The 19,871-nt window shown below is 38.2% G+C and overlaps 1 protein-coding gene across 3 annotated transcripts in view; it reads right to left on the bottom strand.

Moving 5' to 3' along the window:
* Positions 1–19,871, bottom strand: part of LOC110979153 (protein FAM149B1-like) — a 35,412-nt gene that overhangs the window by 7,672 nt on the left and 7,869 nt on the right. Inside the window, exon 1 of one of the 3 annotated variants that reach the window (XM_022234758.2) lies at positions 9,389–11,532. The exons of 1 other annotated variant lie outside the window; for it this stretch is intronic. In XM_022234758.2, coding sequence (XP_022090450.1) covers positions 9,389–9,696 — 308 coding nt within the window. In that variant the 5' untranslated portion in view covers positions 9,697–11,532. Of the gene's footprint in view, positions 1–2,268; positions 2,328–9,388; positions 11,533–19,871 lie in introns of those variants that run through there. One more of the 3 variants, XM_087130088.1, reaches the window with a different exon arrangement.

Here is a 19,871-nt window from a genome sequence, read left to right as displayed (position 1 = left end):
AAAAACAACACAACTTTGGAAAGTGATGGGCTAACATCTGTAAATGTTCACTTAACACTTATCACATGTGTGCAAGACACATGTACCTTGCACAGGTACCAACAGAACCATACTGTAGGGTGGCTTGAGAATTTATGTATGCACATGAATGATGAAAAGGACATGTATTTATGTTAATCAGATAGCTGAAGGGTACATCTGCAGCAATGAAGCACAGCTAATAACATTTACATTTTATTTCAACTACAGATAAGAGCCATTACATTAAATTTTATGATACTGCACACAAGTACATTCAACCAGCCTGGCATATCTGATTGAAAACGGTATTACCATACCTTTAAGTTTGCTATGGGATATACATAAGATATAATTCAATCATATTGTACATGTATGTCCCTTAGGGCTGTGTAGTTCTACGCTTTCTCCTTGTGGTGTACATACACGTACATTAAGTGTAGATCCATTAAAAGCATGCAGCCATAACCACTAGTCATTACCTCTGTGACCATTTAGATGCATGTTATGGATTGCATAAAGAATAGGCCAAGATATCATAAAAGGTTTCTGTCATTGAAAAATGACCCTCCTGTATATGATGTACACTGAATGGTTTCTTTGAATAGCAGAGAGTACAACACATGGAAGCTTTTGTTGGAAGATTTTCCATTTACAAAAATGTACCAGTACTAAATTGAAACATTTACAGGTGTACCGGTATGTTCCAGTCTGACTTTGAAGTACACATATATGTACATGTACATGTATTTCCTACATTTTACAGCCTTTTCAAATTTCCCAAATGAAGAATGTGACTACAAATTGAAGACAAGACTGGCAAAGTTTATTGTATATCAATTGAAAATGGGATATGGAATGAGACTGTTTTGAGGGAAGGTTAATATTGTTACTCTCAAGTCTAAAACTAAATTCCTAAAGACCTTCATCACAGAGTTGAAATTCCATGCCAGAATACAGCGTTAGCATAAATGTGCATATGTAGTTCATGTTGGCACTCGAAAACTAGCCTTTTGAAGGTGAGTATTCAGCATACAGGATACTTGACCATGGCGCCCCATGCTACCTGAACACTCCATCTTCAAACATCCCCGCCTTCCATTACCCTCCACCAAATGGCTTTTTCGCGTGTCCAGAACATATGTTGCAAAGAGAAGTATCAAGGGCCTGGTTGAAATCAATCACTATCGATGGAGGACAGTCGTCTTAACTCAAGAGGGTCGCATGTTACAAGGCTAAAGCCCTGTTGGCAATGGTCTTTTTTCAGTGGATTTTACCGAACTGATGGTCTAATGTGACCATTATCTACACTTGGCCTTTCGAAACAGGAAAATTTTACCAAGATCACGGGAGAAGTAACCGAGCTGACAGTGCAATGACTTACAATGGCAATTTGCAAGACCTTTCTGCATTTGTTTCCATCCTTTGACACAAGGTAACCGCCCTCATCTGGCAATGGTGCACTCTTAACACCAGTAAATCTTTTCACTATATCAATAATGAATTCTGCCATGATTGGGACCAAAAGAGGAACAAATTTACTGGAAAATATTTACCAAATGCCACACCACGGTGAAAGGTGCAATGTACAATGCATATGCGTATTTCCTTGTGCATGCCCTTGTGCTCAGGCTGGATGTATGCTCTACTGGGCCACTTTCCCATGCTTTTACTGACTTGCAATGTCCATACCAGACTTTCTGTCTCGGGAATTTTTCTTGGGCATAAGTTGGCCGGTAAAAATGACCACACAGCTTAGTAAAGAGGAAAACTTTCTCGGATGTCCACACTGGACTTAAAATGGGAAAAGTAACCAAAAGTAAAAGTCCAGTGTGAAACGGCTTAACTCACTCGGTGGACACCAAGCATTATCCTTTTCAGGACCTGATAACCTTGATACCTCACCTCCAGAGCTCATTTCTAATAGCAGATTAATCCTGAAGTTTCCACAAAGACCACACAAATGCCAGCAATCAATACCAACACCAAAAAAGTTGCAGTATTGTACCCAAAACGCATCCTGCACTATGGTTGGGAAGAGCACATAAGCTCATGTCTGCACCGCTACATGCAAGTACATGTACCTCGAAGAAGCCACAATTAACATCAGAGAGAAAACAAAATGCTACGCACACTTCACTCTAAGGCTGTCTACACATAAAATTCAGTAAAAGTCAATAAATGACTCACTAAAATGTTCGTAATTATTTCACAACTAACTAATTAAAAGACACAAAAATTAAAATTTACCCAAGAACCACAAGGCTGTGGACTTTCACTACCTTTCTTCTCATTACAAGAAATGTGTCAACAGCAGAACACTGGATATACATGTAAACTGCCTGGTCTGAGCAGCTGCATGTACTGTACATAGATTGCAGCTTGTCCCACTCAACAATGAGTTAGTTCAGTACTCCAACAGCACACAGCATGCACAATGCTCAGTGCATCAACCTGTGTGCAGTATGCTGACCATGCCCAGTCAGCATTGCCTGATGGTCACAAGGCAAGACTCATTCTACGAGTGTACAACAACTGTGCAAATATGCACTTGGGGAGAACACAGTGAATGGTCATAATAAATACCGTGGGCATGAATCTGGCTTCTTATGTACAGACGCTGTATTATCGTACATGTAAGTCTATTCAGCAATCCCACTGCTTACAAGACAGAGGAAATCAATGCACTAAAAAAAAAACTTGAAAGCACATCCTCTCAATTATAAGAGCAGTGTGTATTCACATCACGGAAAACGTGTACGATGTACACGTGCATCACCTTTATACCAAAGAAATGTGATTGAATAAATTATTTATGTATGTATGTACCGGGGGTATGTATTCAATACTCCACAGGGGTAACACACAATCACACAAATAAGAAATATGTCATGTGTCTGTACATGTACTGTCTGCCTGGTGCTGTTATCTGCGCAACCCTGACATGCATGTTCAGATGTACAGTACATGTATGTACATAACTAGTCTCGGCATGGCAAATGGTTTCCATTTAAAATTTTTCTTGGGAACTTTGAAATAAAAAATAGCCACTTGTTATTGTAAGGATAAAAGTCCAATTGAACTGAATGAAAACTAATAATTTCAGAGAAAATTTCTTTGTCTCCTCCACAAATTAATTTATCATGGCATTTTATGGATGGCAGTTGGTCCAAAATCCTGCCATACAATTTGGTCAGCCCCTGTCTTGATTAGGTCAAGGATGTCTCTGTTAACACTTGTTCCTTTGGCATAAGCATCAAATTACAGGCACTCACTTCACACTTGGGTGTAATAGGAGTTTCTCTTGGCCAAGTACATGTACATGTACACAGTGTGAAAATTACATCCATGGGCAGTATTAGAGGGGGTTTTATATGCTATGCAAGGAGTTTTATTTTCATTGCTGACCTCAAATGACCCCCATTAGTGCAAAAAAAAATAGTAATACTACTGGCCTATATACAAGTACTGCATAGGGTGGGGCGCAATATGAGACTTCATGTAAATCTTTCTGTAACTGCCCAAAGAGAAAGGTTCACATACATGTACATGCACATGTAAAATGATTAATTTCTTTGTCACATCAATGAGAAGAGTTTACATGTCTGACTACCATAGGAGACCAATTGAACGATCTACGTGTACTAGTAGATACATGTACATGGTTTTGTTTTAAAGGAATTGTGAATTTATGGTGGACATGTACATGTATGTGCACCTGACAATGTCCAAGTACTTTTGCAGTTTTACATAAAACCTTCCAGTAAAATTCTGTGGGAATGGCAAAAGACAACCTTGAATATTTTGGAACCACACATTGGGAATCTTACAAAGTAGCTTTGAACTCACTGGGTGGTCAAAGATCTGAGGCTGCAATAACAGATACAATTTCCTCAAGGTTTTCACTAATTAAAAACAAAACAAAAGTTACCCTTGAATATTTCAAGGAGCTACTTAGGTTTCAACATAATCATAACCAAACAGTAGGAATCATACACAAGGTACCTTATTAGGTTAAAAGCTGGTGGTGATGTAACTTGGTTCTGGGGGACATGTCAGTGACTTAAACAAAGAACACACAAAAACATCTGAAATGGGCAGCATTTAACAGCTTTTCCTCCTAAAAGTCACAATTCTTTAAGTGAGACAGACAGGTCAAACAAACCAAAGGAAATCTAACACTTTTATTAATCTGCATGCTTTTCTACTAAGGAATATTTTTCTGTATGGCAGGTGCTTGAGTGATATAGTATAGATCAAAGACAGCATGCACCATACCGGTACTTAAGTTAGGGGAATAGAGGAGGTTTTAGCAAGGAGACCAAGGAATGCCACAAGATGGATCAGCAATCACTGTGCAAGCCATACAAACTGGTTGTCAAGCAAACTAGTCTGATGAAAGGATTCTGAACTATACTTGAGCAAAATGAAATCAAGGTATGCAGGATGTGGCACATGAATGCTAGGGAGCATTCAATACTGAGACAAGTACATGTACAATGTACATGTACATACACTCAGTCTTCATGATGATGCATGTAGATACCATGGAAACTACCGGGGTAACAACCAACTGCAAATGGCCTATAAGTCTTCCATCCTTCGAGATGCATGTAATGCCAAGATGCTTTATTCATGTGTGGTATTACAAAAAAACATTGCTATTCAAATCAATTTGATCTGGTGACTTGGTTTCCCCGACCATTAAACTAAATTCCACCTGTTTGCATACTGCAGCACTAATCAGTCAGCTACAGGCTGTGTTGACTCACTTTGAGCAGCAGCTGGGAGGTTTCTCAAGGATTTTACACAATAAATAATATCTTTAGGAATTATTGATGTGCCCAGTGGATCTAATTTGTTTTGCTCAGAACTGATCAACTGCATTGGAACACACAACAGTATTTTGGCCTACATGTATCAGATTAAACATTTAAAAATCAAACTAAAAATCTAAACAAATACAGTAAACACAAAAGTGTGACTTTTTCTAACACTAATTTCTGAATATGATGATTGAATATGAAAAAAACTTTTCATTCAGTTACACAGGAAAAACTGAATTATGTTAGTGTATGATGTTTGTATACATACATGTAAACTGTACATAGAATGTACAAACTGACAAGCTGACAAAGATTTTTGAAAAAAAAACTGTGCAGATCCAAACAAAATGTCATTTGAAAAAGGAACAATGTGCATGCCTTGGAGAAACCATGCACAAAGTCTACAAATCAATGAAGCAGACAGTTTTACCTAATTGCATACCTGAAAGTATAAAGTGTGTACATGTATGTCTGTCTTTGCTTGAGTTAAGTAAATTGACATCTATTCAAATTGACTTTGTGTACACAGAGCTGGAACTTTACTCAGCTAATCCAGCTTAGTGATCTCTCTTCATACACAGTCAGAAGATGGCATTGCCTTAATTGCATTTTCCACATTCTTATCCTGGTCACACTTGCAAAGTGCACTTTACAGGAATAACTTTTAATATCCTCGGCCTGATTTTTGACAGTGCCCTAGCAACACTGTAGACAAACACTGCTTGAATAGGCATAATGTGATCAACTAGGCTGGTCATCATTAAAATTGACCATAACATTCATGTTGGTAACAACACATGGTACATACGTGTACATGTACCAGTATGTGCAATGTACATTTTGCCTTCACTGTTATAACAGGCTAACTAAAAATGCAGCTTTCAGACCCTCATCTAGTATCTATACTGTACATGTACACACATGTGCATTACACTGATTTTCATTTTGAGATCATAGGAGATAACAAAAATGCTAAGTACAAATGTACATGTCCATGTACAGTATACCTATACCGCCTGTGTGACATACATGTAACTCTAAATGTAAATCCTTTGTGGACTCATCTCCAAGTATACCTTTCTGGTGATGACAGTGATGCAATCGGTTGCTAAGCAACACAAGAGTATGCTGTGCTCAGCTCAAGGCTTTGAAATGTTAGAACTGATTCAGGAAGACCTTGAAGGATACAATATTTGGCCAGTACAGAAAACGTAGTGATAGAAAAATTGTACATTACATGCTGTGTGAATTTAATGGACAGGACATGGACAAGTGAAGATATTATTATTATTATTGGATCAACGAAACAACTTTAGGCACTTTTTCATAGGTACATGTACATGTAAGAACTTTAACAAACCCGGGGATCCAAATACAATTACCCCCCGTCAAATGTTCTAACATTTCAGGTGCCAAGAGTATTGCAAAGAATTGTTTTATTATACGTTTTTAAATTTTATTTTTTTATTTCATAATTTTATAATTTTAACTTGCAATCTCTACTTCACAGAGCTAGTGCTCTAACGAAATCTACGACTGAAATCACTATTTTTATCAGTGATATTGACTGATACATGGTGCTAAAAAGTATACTCTTCATTGTAAGACTACCAGCAGTTTCCAACCTTAAGTAGGTTTGTTAGTTTTGGTTTTGTTTATTCAAGGTTAAGTATGGAGTCTACATATATCAGATGATAAATGCCTGTCCATTTGATGGAGCACCTGTGATGAAGCATTTTCACAATGGAAGGGAAATGTTCTTGAAATATGGCAGGTGATACATATACACCATACAACACAAAGAATGGAGGTTGAATTGTTAGAATCAGGAATCACTGACCTAATGGGCATGCAAAGCTTGACTCCTTCCCATTCATTGCTCATATCTTGGTAGTTTCAAATCATTTTCAATAATCTATTCAAATTAAGGTTTCGCTATGAAAACACACTTGCAACTAAAGAACACTTTCTGAAAAAAAGATGAAAATGTACATGTCTACATGCATATTCAATGTTGTCACTACTGAGGCAATTCTCACCATGCTGCGCTTGAGTAACAAAGTTTAACTGAATTTTGCTCCAGAGAGATCATGATGATTTGGTTGCTTGAATAGACTTGGTAAAAATAATTTCACCAAGATGTTGGCACTAGGTGGTGCAATTGATTTGGAAAAAATGGAATTTGATTTATCTGAAAAAGATGAGATTTTTGGCCAAATTATCGTATTCATGAAAATGCTGATGACGGATGTATACATATTTTGTTCAAAACCCCAAAGAAATAATTTATCGCTGAGTTTACATGCACATGTATTTACTCAATGTATGCCCCCCCCCCGAAAATGTAGGGTCCATACATGTAAGGAAAGAAAGTGAGGATGAACCCCTGGTAATGCATACATGTGCTTGTCTAACTTACTAGAAAAAGAGCTCAAATAATCAAAAACTGACTTTGTCAAAATAATCCAAGGAACCTACATGTACCCGTATGTGGACAGTAAATCAATGTAATTTAAAAAAAATTGATGCCACAAAGCGTAGGCAGTGTATTGAACTTGTCAGATTGAATTACAGCATTATTTGGAAAACAGCTCTCCTGCCAGTGTCAAATAACTCTGAAAATATTTCAGTATATCCGACTGAAAAAGAAATAAAAATTTAATCATTAACATCCAATAGGCGTGTGATAAAAATGTCCATACTTTATACAAATATGAAGAAATGTATAGAAATATTTGGGCAAGTCCGGCAAATGTACGCCAGTGCCAAAAGTAACAGATGCTTCAGGGAAATGCACCAATGAGTCAACTTATGATAGAAATCTGGATAAATAGGAAAATGATAATACTGCCACCGTATTTTAAAAATACGCCACAGCAAAGTGCATACAGGAAAACCAAATTTTATAATGAGAGCGAGCATGATGGGATTTTGTACATTACAGCAAGCACACATGTAATACAATCTCTGAGGCATACATGTACAATGTGTGTGTTTTGTTTTTCGTTGTTTTGCTCTCTGAATGTGATTAATGTAACACATGTTCAGGTACATACACTGTACATGTAAATGTACGCCATGTACCATAGATATCACTTATACAAGCCGTTTGTTTAATTCACAATGGCCTTACATGTACATGTAGCGGTAGGTACTGAAGTGCTCCCAGCTGCATTGATGTTTTGACAAGGATATTCCTAAACACACAATTATGGCACAGCTAAAAGTAGACATTGGTATAACCTTACAATCTGAGTGTGCAATGTAACTGCAGTTCTAATAATTGTACATGTGCTCTGTACATCACTAAACCTTGTACATCTTAAATGTATGTATTGCAAGCCAGGTCTGCATGCAGTTCATCAAGAAAATGCAATCTAGTAGGAAGCAAACTTAACAGCTCTCATTTATTAACCAGCAGCCTAGTTCTCTCAAGCTGACCTCATTATACTGAGACACGCTCCAGGAAGACATCTTGGACTTTGTGCTGTGTCATTTTCCCCCTTGTCTCTAACTCTTTCAGCACTATAGGATACTTCTTTTAAAAATTCCTCCGTCGGTATGATAGGAGGAACAAAGTTGGGAAGATGGTTTCCAAGGTAAAGGCATAGTACATAAAAACTGTAAATTATGACTTATCACTATATTTTCTGGAGCAAGGATAAGACACAGAACAAGTGGGATGGGACAGCCCTATTATCTATTAAAGATTTGGCTTTCAGCCTTCAGTGACAGACACTTGGCCAAGAAGTGCATATAACCTAAAATTTGTTTACTTCTTGTACAGTTGGTTTGCTATTTCATTCATATCAGCTTGCTTCCCCACAAAAAATGAAGTCTAAAAGTACACCTGTTGATAAAGTTGGCCAAACTGTAACGAGATAGACTGCTTCAGAGATAGGTTATTTCACACCTGTAGTTCAAGGAGAAAAAGATCACATACATTCATGTAAAAAAAAAAAACTATTGAGTACCATGGAGCTTGCTGAAATGTCCAGATTTGCTTTTTGTGACAGAGTTCCCAATTTCTGCAGTCCAATGACTGCACACTGGCCTGTCAATATTCTATCTTCATGATTAAACACACTCTCTCCCAAGGCGGAGACGACCTTAATTTCTCTTGTGGAAGGAAAGGTACACGGACAGGCATACAGCACCTGGCATGTGCAATCTGTAATGTCGAAAGCAGCAAGTACGTGTATAACATAAAACTTGTTGCCACCAACAAAAGTTGATACAATGAATTACAAATATTGACAAACACATAACTAAGGTTAGATCCATCTTTCATACCACTTTCTTTTAAAAAAAGAAAAGAAATTATTTGACATAAAGTAAAACTAAGTTTTTGATTTCCATTAGCTGAGAAAATTGGTCACATTTGCTATGAATACGTATTACTTTACATGTACTCTGTACTTTAAAAAAAGGGCATTTCAGTTACAATTGTTTGTTGTCTGTTCTCCAAAAACAGCAGACTTCAGAATTTCTTGCAATACTGTTGGAAAAACAGCCATTAGTAAAAAGATGAAATTTGTACCCACATAGAGAGAACGGTTGACAGAATTCTCGCAGCCTCCTCACCATCCTGCGGCAAAGCATGGGTTGGGGTTCTCTGCCCAGCTTTACTGGGACGTGATGATGAAACCCGTCTTGGCAAGGGAGCCGACTGGGTGATGCTTATTGCTGAACCAACAGAGGAGTTGGCAGAGGTCTTACGGACCTGGGTCAAGCGTGGATTGGCAGAGCGAACCCTGGTGATACCACGAGAGGGTGGCATTTTGGGTGGCGCTTGGATGACAATGCTGGGCGGTGGTGATTTACACAGTTGTGGAGGTTGGAAGGATAGCATGAATTCAACTTATTAAAACTCAAATCAGACAAGTCATTGTGGAGACTAATAAATCAACATCCTGTTTGAAACAACTTGTGGCTCCTGCTGATTACTTCGAGAGAATCAAAGAGTTCTACCATGACAAAAAATCATCAAAACTAATACATGCAAAATAATCCCTTTGAGTAGTTCCTGCACTGATGACAAATAGTCCAATTTTCTCTTTCTTTCCAACACAGGAGAAAATGTAACAGATGGCTGTTCCTTTAGATACATATGTGTATATGTACCGGTACATTAACACTGACAAAAGACCCTATGTCAACTGACAGATATTCCACACTCTCAAAGCATGTTAAAAAGTAGCATATATGCAAAGTCCATCAACACACGCGTATAAAATGAAGACTGGTGTGCCTTCTACATTAGTGCATTAAAATCCCAGTTGATGTTTAAACACGAATTGGTCTGTTTTCCAGGCTCACTGATAAGGTGGTGAAATGCAGATGGTTATCCTTGGCAAGAGTTCACAAATGCTGATAAAAACACTTCTGACGCTGAAGTCCCCAAGAACAGGTTGCTGCTGTGTGAATTGAAATTCCGCATCAGAATAAGATTCATTCACTCTGTCACTGTCATTACTTTCAGGAGAGAGGGGATCAGCATAGGTCATGTGACCTGACCTCATCTGTTTTCCTGAAAACTGCCTGCAAGGCATGATGGGATGGTAATAGAAAAAACATTCATCTGCTGGTGCATTTTACAGAAGTTTAACCTCAGCAACTGTAACCTGAATGAAATAAGCAATAAAATGGGTTTGAAAAGGAATTCACATAAGTCTGCATGCAGTGGATGGCTGTTCACAGTAAAAAGCCGTATTCAAAATGTTAAAATTTCCAGAAAGCCATGAAAACAAAGGCAGGTCTCCACTATGAAACAAATGAAATTTGGCATCCAGTCACACTGCAGAATGTTCTGTCAATCCATGAAGTCATCTCTTCATCCAGTCACCACTGTCAATGTGCAATTTATCCACAATGATCATGCAGAGTTTCCTCAAGTGTAGATGCATACAAACCCTCAGCACGTACACAAAATCCTCTCCAACCAAAAATCTGTGTCATGTGCCTCAATTTTGCACAGTAGTCTTAAAGAAGCTGAACCTGGATTTTCCAACACCACCATCCCATCATAAAGTGCAGGTCACAATCAGCATGCGTCTCCTTAAGTGTACCTGTACGATGATGCCCTGTCTCCTTTACTGGCATACCATCCATCTCATCATCCCTGTGATGCATTCTCCTTCCAATGGCATGTCAAGGAATAAACAAGGTCTTTTAGGCTCTGCTCATGCACATGTACGTGCCTCAGTGGAGGCAACTTCACTAAGCAGTAGTCAATACACGTGTTCACTCATCCTACATTATATACAGCATGAGTGTCAGGACAGTTACTGAAGCATCTGATGCCGCCGGAGGAATTTTATTTCTCAACCATTTATGACCTGTTCACCAAGCTAGAATCTCTCTCACTGGCTGATCTCAGTGTTACATTTCCTTGATTTCCTCCACTCCTTCTTGAAGTAGCATATCTTTCCGGCTACAACTCCTGATACTCTGAGAACCACACAGCTTTATACCAAAAGCTCAGCTCCAGTGTACAGTGGCATGTATGGGTTTTCTTGAAGCGGACTGCACTAATTTTTGATGAATTCCACTTCAGCAGCTGTTGACAACACCAATCTCACCAAAAGCAGCCCAGAAAATAAATGATAAGATATCCAAGGCAACTTGTTAGAGGCTTGCAATACGTGCAATCTGTCAGTACATGAAGAAGCTAATTACATACTTAACAGCTCCACCTTCCCCTCTGCTTCTCATCAATCAAAGGAAATTCCAACTTTTTTTCTCTCTGATCTCATTACTGGAGTTAACAGCAATGTCACTATCCCTCAGCAACCCTTTCAATATCAATGAGATGTTGCTGCACGGATACAAGCAAGCAGTAGTAATCATCTACATGCATGTACATGAAGCATCAAGATGAATACTCCAGCATTTATTCAATTTCAGGAAGTCTGTGACCACGCATTAATGCAGGGTGCTAAGTTTCCATGGCAACCATTTCTGAGCTATTGCAAGGGAAAGCAATGATTCAGTTGTTGCCTGTTCAAGTCATGAAATTGCTGGGTTTCAGCAGTTGCAGTGGTGAAGCATCTCACGGTGAGAATTTCATCAATTTGCCAAACATCATCTCACATTGCACGATGGCAAACCCTTGGCACTCTAATAAAGCCCTGCATGGAAATACAACTTCTGCCTTACAGTGGTCCAATCAGCTGGCCTTCTGTCAAAACAACCCTGTTGTATGGTATGTTCAGTTAGGTAACACAGGCCTATTGGTTGCACTAAACTATTCAGATGACCTAGATTCTGGGCTTTCACTCTCCAATCCATGTATGGGCATATACAAAGGTTTCTTTACTGCAACTTCTCATTGCGTATGAAATATCAGCCCACACTATGATTATCAATGGTAACAGCTGTTCAAGACTATCACAGCTTATTCCTATAACCCCCCTCCCTTGGCCTTAATTAGTTCCAGACAGACTTCGCTCAAGGCTTAATGAAATATGACTCCAGCTGTTTAGAAATTTATCATACAGGTTCATGTATGGTACATTCTTGATCAAAGGGAACTACATGCACACTGTCAGATCGCACCATACATGTAAATAGCAGACTGTACGATCTAAAAAAATATTGGTAAATTTACATGAAGCCAATTAAGGCTTACAGACAGTTTCCATCTTTCTGTGTTTAATTCAATGATAAGACAATCTTATAGGATTCTGCATTTTCCACTTGACTGACAAAATTTCTCTGTTGTCTTAAATGGGTGGGGTCAGGGTGTTGTGGGTGGTTTGGAACATAACGCTACATTTGACTCAAGATTGACAATTTAGAGAAAATGACCATTCCAGACAAGTCTGATATTTTCCATTCGCTACCGGTAGTACTGCATAATTCAAATTACCCGGTACCATGAACTTCACGACTGAGCACTGAACTTCATGTACAAATGCCATTATTTAATCATTCATAGGTTTCCATGGAAATAAATGTTGGTAGAAGCATATAACTCAATATTTGCTATGATTCTTTTGCATCAATTTGTGCCTTACTCTCAAGCTGCAGCTTGACAGTAGCCTAGTTGCCATAGCAGCACCTCATCCAATTTGTTTCGCCTCATCGAACACAGTGTCATATACCCAGTATCCACTGTAATATAGATAAGCATAAGCTCAAAAGAAAAATTACAGCAGGAAACACTGTGTCTGTTACAAGACAATCAATAGAAGTGATCGACTGCTCTTGGGTTTTTTACAAAGATCTCAGGATGGAGGCGAGAATTGTATCTTTATGTCATCTACTGAGTTCAGGCATTAGCAGTTGCCTATACCAGTGCTGGTAGCTGATGAATCCATTAGTGGTCTTTTAACAATGCTTTTGGAAAAAGAGACAAAAAGTACCGAACAAAGCACAAAGCTTCTCTGTATCATCAATTTGTTTCTGGCACCACAAAAGATTTTGCTAACTTTTTCAGTGAGACATCTTTTTTTCCAACTGTACTGTAATGTGGACAGCAAGATAAATGAATCGAGAATGAGACTTAATGATGTCCTTTTTCATGTAACAGTATCACATCATTAGTCACTGTTTCAAAATGTACTCAAATTTCGGCTGGCAGAATGACAAATGCTACATCAGTATATGTCACACATATGTGCATTAATTGATCTGCTAAGGAAAAACATTGGCTAAGAGCCATTTAAAAATTCATATTGCCTGGCAATCGCAGAAAATGCAGCAATTATGTTCACATACTGGTATCCATACATGTACACATATGGGTTCATAATGAAAGCTGAACAGCTCTGCTGTTGCTCAAGCTAAACCAAGGAGATGCCATTACTACAGGACTACCCACCCCCAAAAGGGGGTCCATAACTGAGTACACGCATGCACTTTGGCAACTCATGACATCCTATCCATCGGAGAGGAATGCAAGTACACATGCATTGTACGTACATGTACATGTATCACCCACTGATATGTGAAAAGGATGGTATGGTTGAAAAAGCTTCTAATTACAGATATCATAGTAGTCTACCACCAAAATTTGCAGAGCTAAGCACAAAATAATGCTGAGTATCTACATGTACATGTACAAGCTAAGACAAAAAAACAAGATAACTACATGTATTCAACAGTAACACATGTTAAAACACATCTTAGCTGGTATCCTCAAATCACATCTTTATGTGAACACCCATTTACTGAAAAGGTAATGGGCCCCCTCCCATCTCATCTTATATTCTTTGCCCCTGGGAACACCAATTACTCTGAGCACTGCAAGGATTTAGTTTCTTAAGCCAAGGATTGAAAGGAGTCAAGGGTCAGGATTCAGGTTGCCTAGCAACAAGCAAACACTGTATAAATGTTGTGGCTCCTTGCTGATGAAGACAGGAGTTCTCTTCCTGCCCGTTCTAAAGACATCGAAGGAATCTTGTACAGATGCAAGTACATGTACATACACAAATATGTACAAGTGTTCTACAGAGTGTTAAGAGGAAACAAGGTTCCTTGAAAGGCCACTGTTTGAATGTTTACATGTAAGTTGGTTTTCACAGGTTTTGTCCAAAATGAAATGACCATAAAGTTACATGTACAGTATACATGTAAAACTACTAGTGGGGTGTTCAGTGAGAAAATGCTTTTAGACAAATAAAAAACCATGTATATAAACCTTAACACAACATTAACTCAAGCAACGTAAAATGTCTCATGTACACATGTACAGTATTTTGCATAACAGAGACTGTACAAGGCAACGAACATGGATAATTCCTGTCATCACACTACACCTGTGTAGCTCAAAAGTTATCTTTACAATGTAAGAAGCCCATGGGTTATCCCTCCTCCAAGACACTGCTCAATTGCCAATGAAACATGCTTGTCATCTCAGGAATGCTGATGATATGTTGTGCACCTCCAACACACACAATGTAAGCATCATAGTGTACAATAATACAAACTTGAATATATTCATTTGTGACTACACAAATTAATGACTATACAGTAGTTTTAGAATTTCTTTTTTATTTAAATCTATTTCTAAAGATGGATTTAATTACGTATTAAATTATTTAAACTTCTTGGTGGGTACATGTACATCTCTCTTTTTATGTACCAGAATTTTTTTATTAGGGACATAAAGTGCACCAATACCAGTAGCAACCAAAAAAGTGACATGTTAAGTTTGATGTTTGATTCCTAACAAAACATGATTTAAACAACATTTTATAAGTTGAGTCTTGGAAAAGGTTCTTGTGATCAAGAAAATGAGGAGTAAGCCCATACATCTATCTTATCTCAGTATGGATGGAGTGCAGTGTACCGGTAGATGTCATTTCCAAGACGAGGCACTCAACGTAACAACCTACATGTAAAGCTTGAAAATAACCATGACACCAAATTCCCCAGTGTAGCTAACTCAGTTTCCCCCGACTTAAAGAGGAAAATAATCAAGATCCCAAACCTTTTAAAAACCCAATATTTGCAGACCATCAGTTAATGACATTGGCATTGTCACAGGCACACACAGGATGGCAATATGAAACGGTTAATTACACGAGGCAACGTGTTTACTCATACCGACTTCCAGGGCTCAGATGCACACAATACGTCATGGCAACAGAAACCTGGTTGCCTGGCAACCAATCAATATTGTGAATAATGAAAAGGACAAAATTATAGAGATGGACGAACTGCATGAGGATAACAATGCCACAGGCTAAGCTAAGGAATTATTGATGCTTGCAATATGGATAGCATCGTTTACTCAGTGGAACATGCAATGTTTATGTGGGATGTTACATTAGACTCGACACCATTATGTGCACTTCTAGTAATTTAAAACCAAATGTTTTCAGGTACAGTCATGAGACAATTCTGCTTGAAGAAGACACCACGAGTTATCAACTTTGACATTTGCAGTGTGTATGGCAGAAGTTACCAGTATTTCCATGGAATAATCATTTAAAATATCACAACTTTTGGTAAATTCAACCTACTGGTACCTGTGTATGTAACCTCCCCCATCCCATTCCCTGAGGGAAAAGGGTTGTGAAAACATCCAAATACCGTCTTCTTTTGAGACAAAAAAAAATTTCCACTTATCCAGTATCTACATTGTACATACGCCCACTTTTAAGGATTATGGACATGTTTACAACTCATAAAATCTAAAAGCTGCTATACAGTGTATATGCAAACACTTCCAACTCCTTCAATTGAAACAAATGGAGTTGTAAAGATTCAATCTAATTCCTTGTGATGTTATGTAGTTATCAAATTTGCTGAAGAATGAAAACAACATAAAAAAGTCATTTCCTTTGCCTGTTCACAATGGAATAGCCTCATTTAATATTTCTTAACTTTTATTGCTGGCACAAGTCCAACACTAGAGGGCTCCCATCACAATAAAGAAATCCAATTTTGCCGTAAAGTATAAATTTGTATAAAATAAAAGGTTCACTTTTCAGAACACTAGAGGGGGTAGATCATCACACCATAAAAGTGATGAAATTTTTGAGAAACCACAACATTTTCAGTGAACACTTCATTAAAATTGCCAATTAGACTACACTGTACACACAACGCCAAACATTTCGCACATCTTCATGCACTGTCAGTGTTAGCCGACACTCTGACCATGTCAAGAATGCAACACACCTTTGAAAATTCATGCTAAAGACAACAATTCTGAGAAGAAATCTAAATGAAGTGTGTGTGATTTAGGCTCTTCTGCACCTGAATATCCTAAAACAAAAAAGTTAGTTGTTATGCCAAATCAAGTTGACAATTCTGTTTAGCTTAATCTTAGACTGGGTGAGGTAAGCTGTCTCAAGGATGTCTTTCCTTCTTCCTCTTCAACAGAAGCTAATGGTTAATACATGTACATGTCCATACTAGACAGTTATGGCATCAAGGACAGAGATAATCCTAATGCAAGAGAGCAAACTACTGAATGTGAGATAAAATATATTTCAAGGACTTTTAAAGCTGTTTTCTCACAAAAACCTGGGCAGCTTTGCTGAAGGAGAAACTCTACGGTTGAGCTGTACATGTAGGTTCCGGATTCGTTCTAAACATTTTGGTTTATTGTCTGAAAGTTTCCAAATTTGGAGGTGGCAACTTAGAGCCTGCATTTAATTTTTCTTTTTGACCATACCAACCAACACATTCAGGAACAATGACTTCATACGTACTGAATTTAAACCACTCAGGTTGCTGGAGGGAAAGTGAGGAACACAATGAACCACTCTCACTGGTCTTAAACTATGAACAGAAGACAATGTCCTGCAAACAGTGTTTCAAATACAATGTCTCAAATCACTGAAAAATCTTTTTAGATATCACTGGCCCAACTTTTGATGTAGGCACATCCCGCTCTCTGGTAATCAAAGACCTTCCTCTTTTCAAGAATGTCAACCAAAGTTTTCTTTAGCATTGCTACAGTAGATCGGATTACTGTGCTCTCAGGTTCTGGCATGCCAACTGCCAAGAATTCTTGTTGGATTGCTCTGACAAAAAAAATGTTGCAGTCTTGTAAGGCTTCCAGCACAAAGACCAAATCTTAAGAGACCCTATAAAACCTGATGAAGGAGTCTAAGATCATGTAAGGAAAACTAAAGGGAGTGCCTGCCAACTCCCACAGCCTAATAAAAAACAGTGTCATCAATTCTGGAGAGACTGACTGTAATGCTTCTAATCCCCCTGCCCTTGAGGGACTGGCAGCCCAGCAGCTGCAGAATTATTTATTCAGGTATTAAGGTTCTGGACACTCAACATCTGTGCGGAATTTCGAATGTTTTCCCTTGGATCCGAAAGCATTTGTGGCCATTTGTATTTCGCCCAGTTCAATCATTTTATTCCTCTATGATTCAATCAATTCTTTTTTCTTGTTCTACTACCTACAGCACGGTACATGTACTGTATTTGAAGACTCATCGTGACGATTATTTTGCTTCCCTTTAAATACATGTACATACAGTCCATCTGTTTAGCACTCCTATGCCCATTTAATTTCAGTGCCTGAACATTAAACCATAGAACAAAGCCAGAGAGAGTTCAAACAAAAAGTCATTCCAGTTGAAGGGATTAAAAGCGAAAATACTGGTACTTGTATCCAACATCTGACTTACATGCAAGTGCTACAGAAATAGTCCATGGTTTAGGTTTGTTTTGAAACTGAGCTCACTTGGCTAGGAAACTGAATTGGTGGAGGGATTATTGGTCATCTCATGGTCATCTGAATACAGGAGAAATGGTTGCTTTTATTGATCCCTCACAAATAGCCCCTCCACCCACAGTGGTATTATGCTCTACCCCTGGCATCTATGTACTAACTGACAGACAATTCAATAAACACTCCTTAATTATCATTTAGCTTGACACTTCCGAACAAAAGAGTGCAAATAATAACATTCTAGGTCTCTTTAAACTTACAGAAAGCCTCCCATCAAGGAGAGACTATTAATTATCCTAGTATCCATTGTAGTGGTCCAAATGACCTTAATCCATCCACAACCTTCAGAAACTACATGTACCTGTACAGGTATGGTACATGCAGACTATTCCTTGATCTAGAAATACTAAACAAAACCAAAGACTTTAAACTTTGTGCCACAAGCAATATCAGAACCATTGCAAGGTCTTGAATTTCATACATTTTTGAAATTTTACACACAAACAAAATTAAAACTACTCTTCATGTATTTTGGTTTGGAATTCCCTGTTTGAGGAACTTACAAATAGAAGCCATCTGCATACAGACTTATTGCACCTGACACATGTACAGGTACCACTATCAACCTACATGTCATGCATGTACAAACTGTTAGGCTGTCTGGAATTTAGCAGGTTAATCTCTTGCACTTACTACTCAACTGTTTAATTTGTAACTTCAATATTATAATCAGTACGTGTGGGAATGCCACACTTACCAATTTGGTCTATGGGCTGCAAGAATGCGAATTGATCAACCGATCAATGCAATGGGATCAAAATAAAGTTCTCTGGAAATGGACAAAGGGAAGTCTCCTTAATTTGGGTCCCAAGATCAATACTGGCTGATGAATATTTAATGTAGAGAAGGGGATTTATTTCCCCTTTACAGACGCAGTGATGGAAGGTTAGAGATGTAAACAGACTAATGCCACATAACAAATTATAGTAGACATGAATATTTAACAGGAAGAGATTATTTGGTAGCGGAATGTGACATAAACAAGGATGTCGCTGATTTCACAAAATTGTTCCTAGGTCAATAAGTTGGAAGATGCCACAAAGTGTCTTTGTTTCTGAAATCATGAAATACAGAGAAATAACAACTTGCAGACTACTCCTTATCATGTTTAGGTACACTGTAACATCATGATCAATAGCTTGACCATGTAATGAGCATTCCTCATTCCTACACATTATTTTAAACAGCGCAAAGATTTGAAGAGATGGGACTCAGTAGAGTTAATGTTGAGAAAACAAACCCAGCTCACCAGCAAGCTGCATGTTACATACTGGTATGTTGATGTTTTTGTTTGCATTTTGCCACTTTACTAACTGCACATTAGTGGAGTGTACCCTAATTGAACAAGTGGACTCCTCAGAGCCTTATTCCAACATCAGTCCATTTGTAGAGCAAGGCCTCCCCCCATGGTCCATCCTTGCAAGAGTAAAATAACTTGTGATCCTTAACGCACTCTGGCCCGGATACTGTGTACATAATACACAATAATATTAAGCATTCTTTACAGGGCAGCTACTTCTGAGACCAGAACTTAATCCCTTGGCAAGTTGCCTGAAAGTTGGATTGTGCTTGCGCAGGTAATCTAGCATTACAGGTGCACAATACCACGAAGCCAGAGAAGCGTGTTTATTTGTACTATTGTGTGGTATCCACAACCAACACTTACATTATGGTATTTATGTACAGTGTACATTGTACACTACACATTGGATCACATGGTGAATCAATCTCTATGGAGATCCCTCTCAATGCTCTTCTGAGCACTAAACTGGCAATCCCTGGAACTCCTGTGAATTGTGGATCTATAATTGTGTAGTTGA

Source organism: Acanthaster planci, linkage group LG19, assembly GCF_054643075.1.
Source record: "Acanthaster planci isolate LZ-2023a linkage group LG19, COTS_SCS, whole genome shotgun sequence".
NCBI lineage: Eukaryota > Metazoa > Echinodermata > Asteroidea > Valvatida > Acanthasteridae > Acanthaster > Acanthaster planci.
The sequence above is the reverse complement of the archived record's forward strand: the minus strand, read 5'-3'. Positions and strand labels throughout refer to the sequence as shown.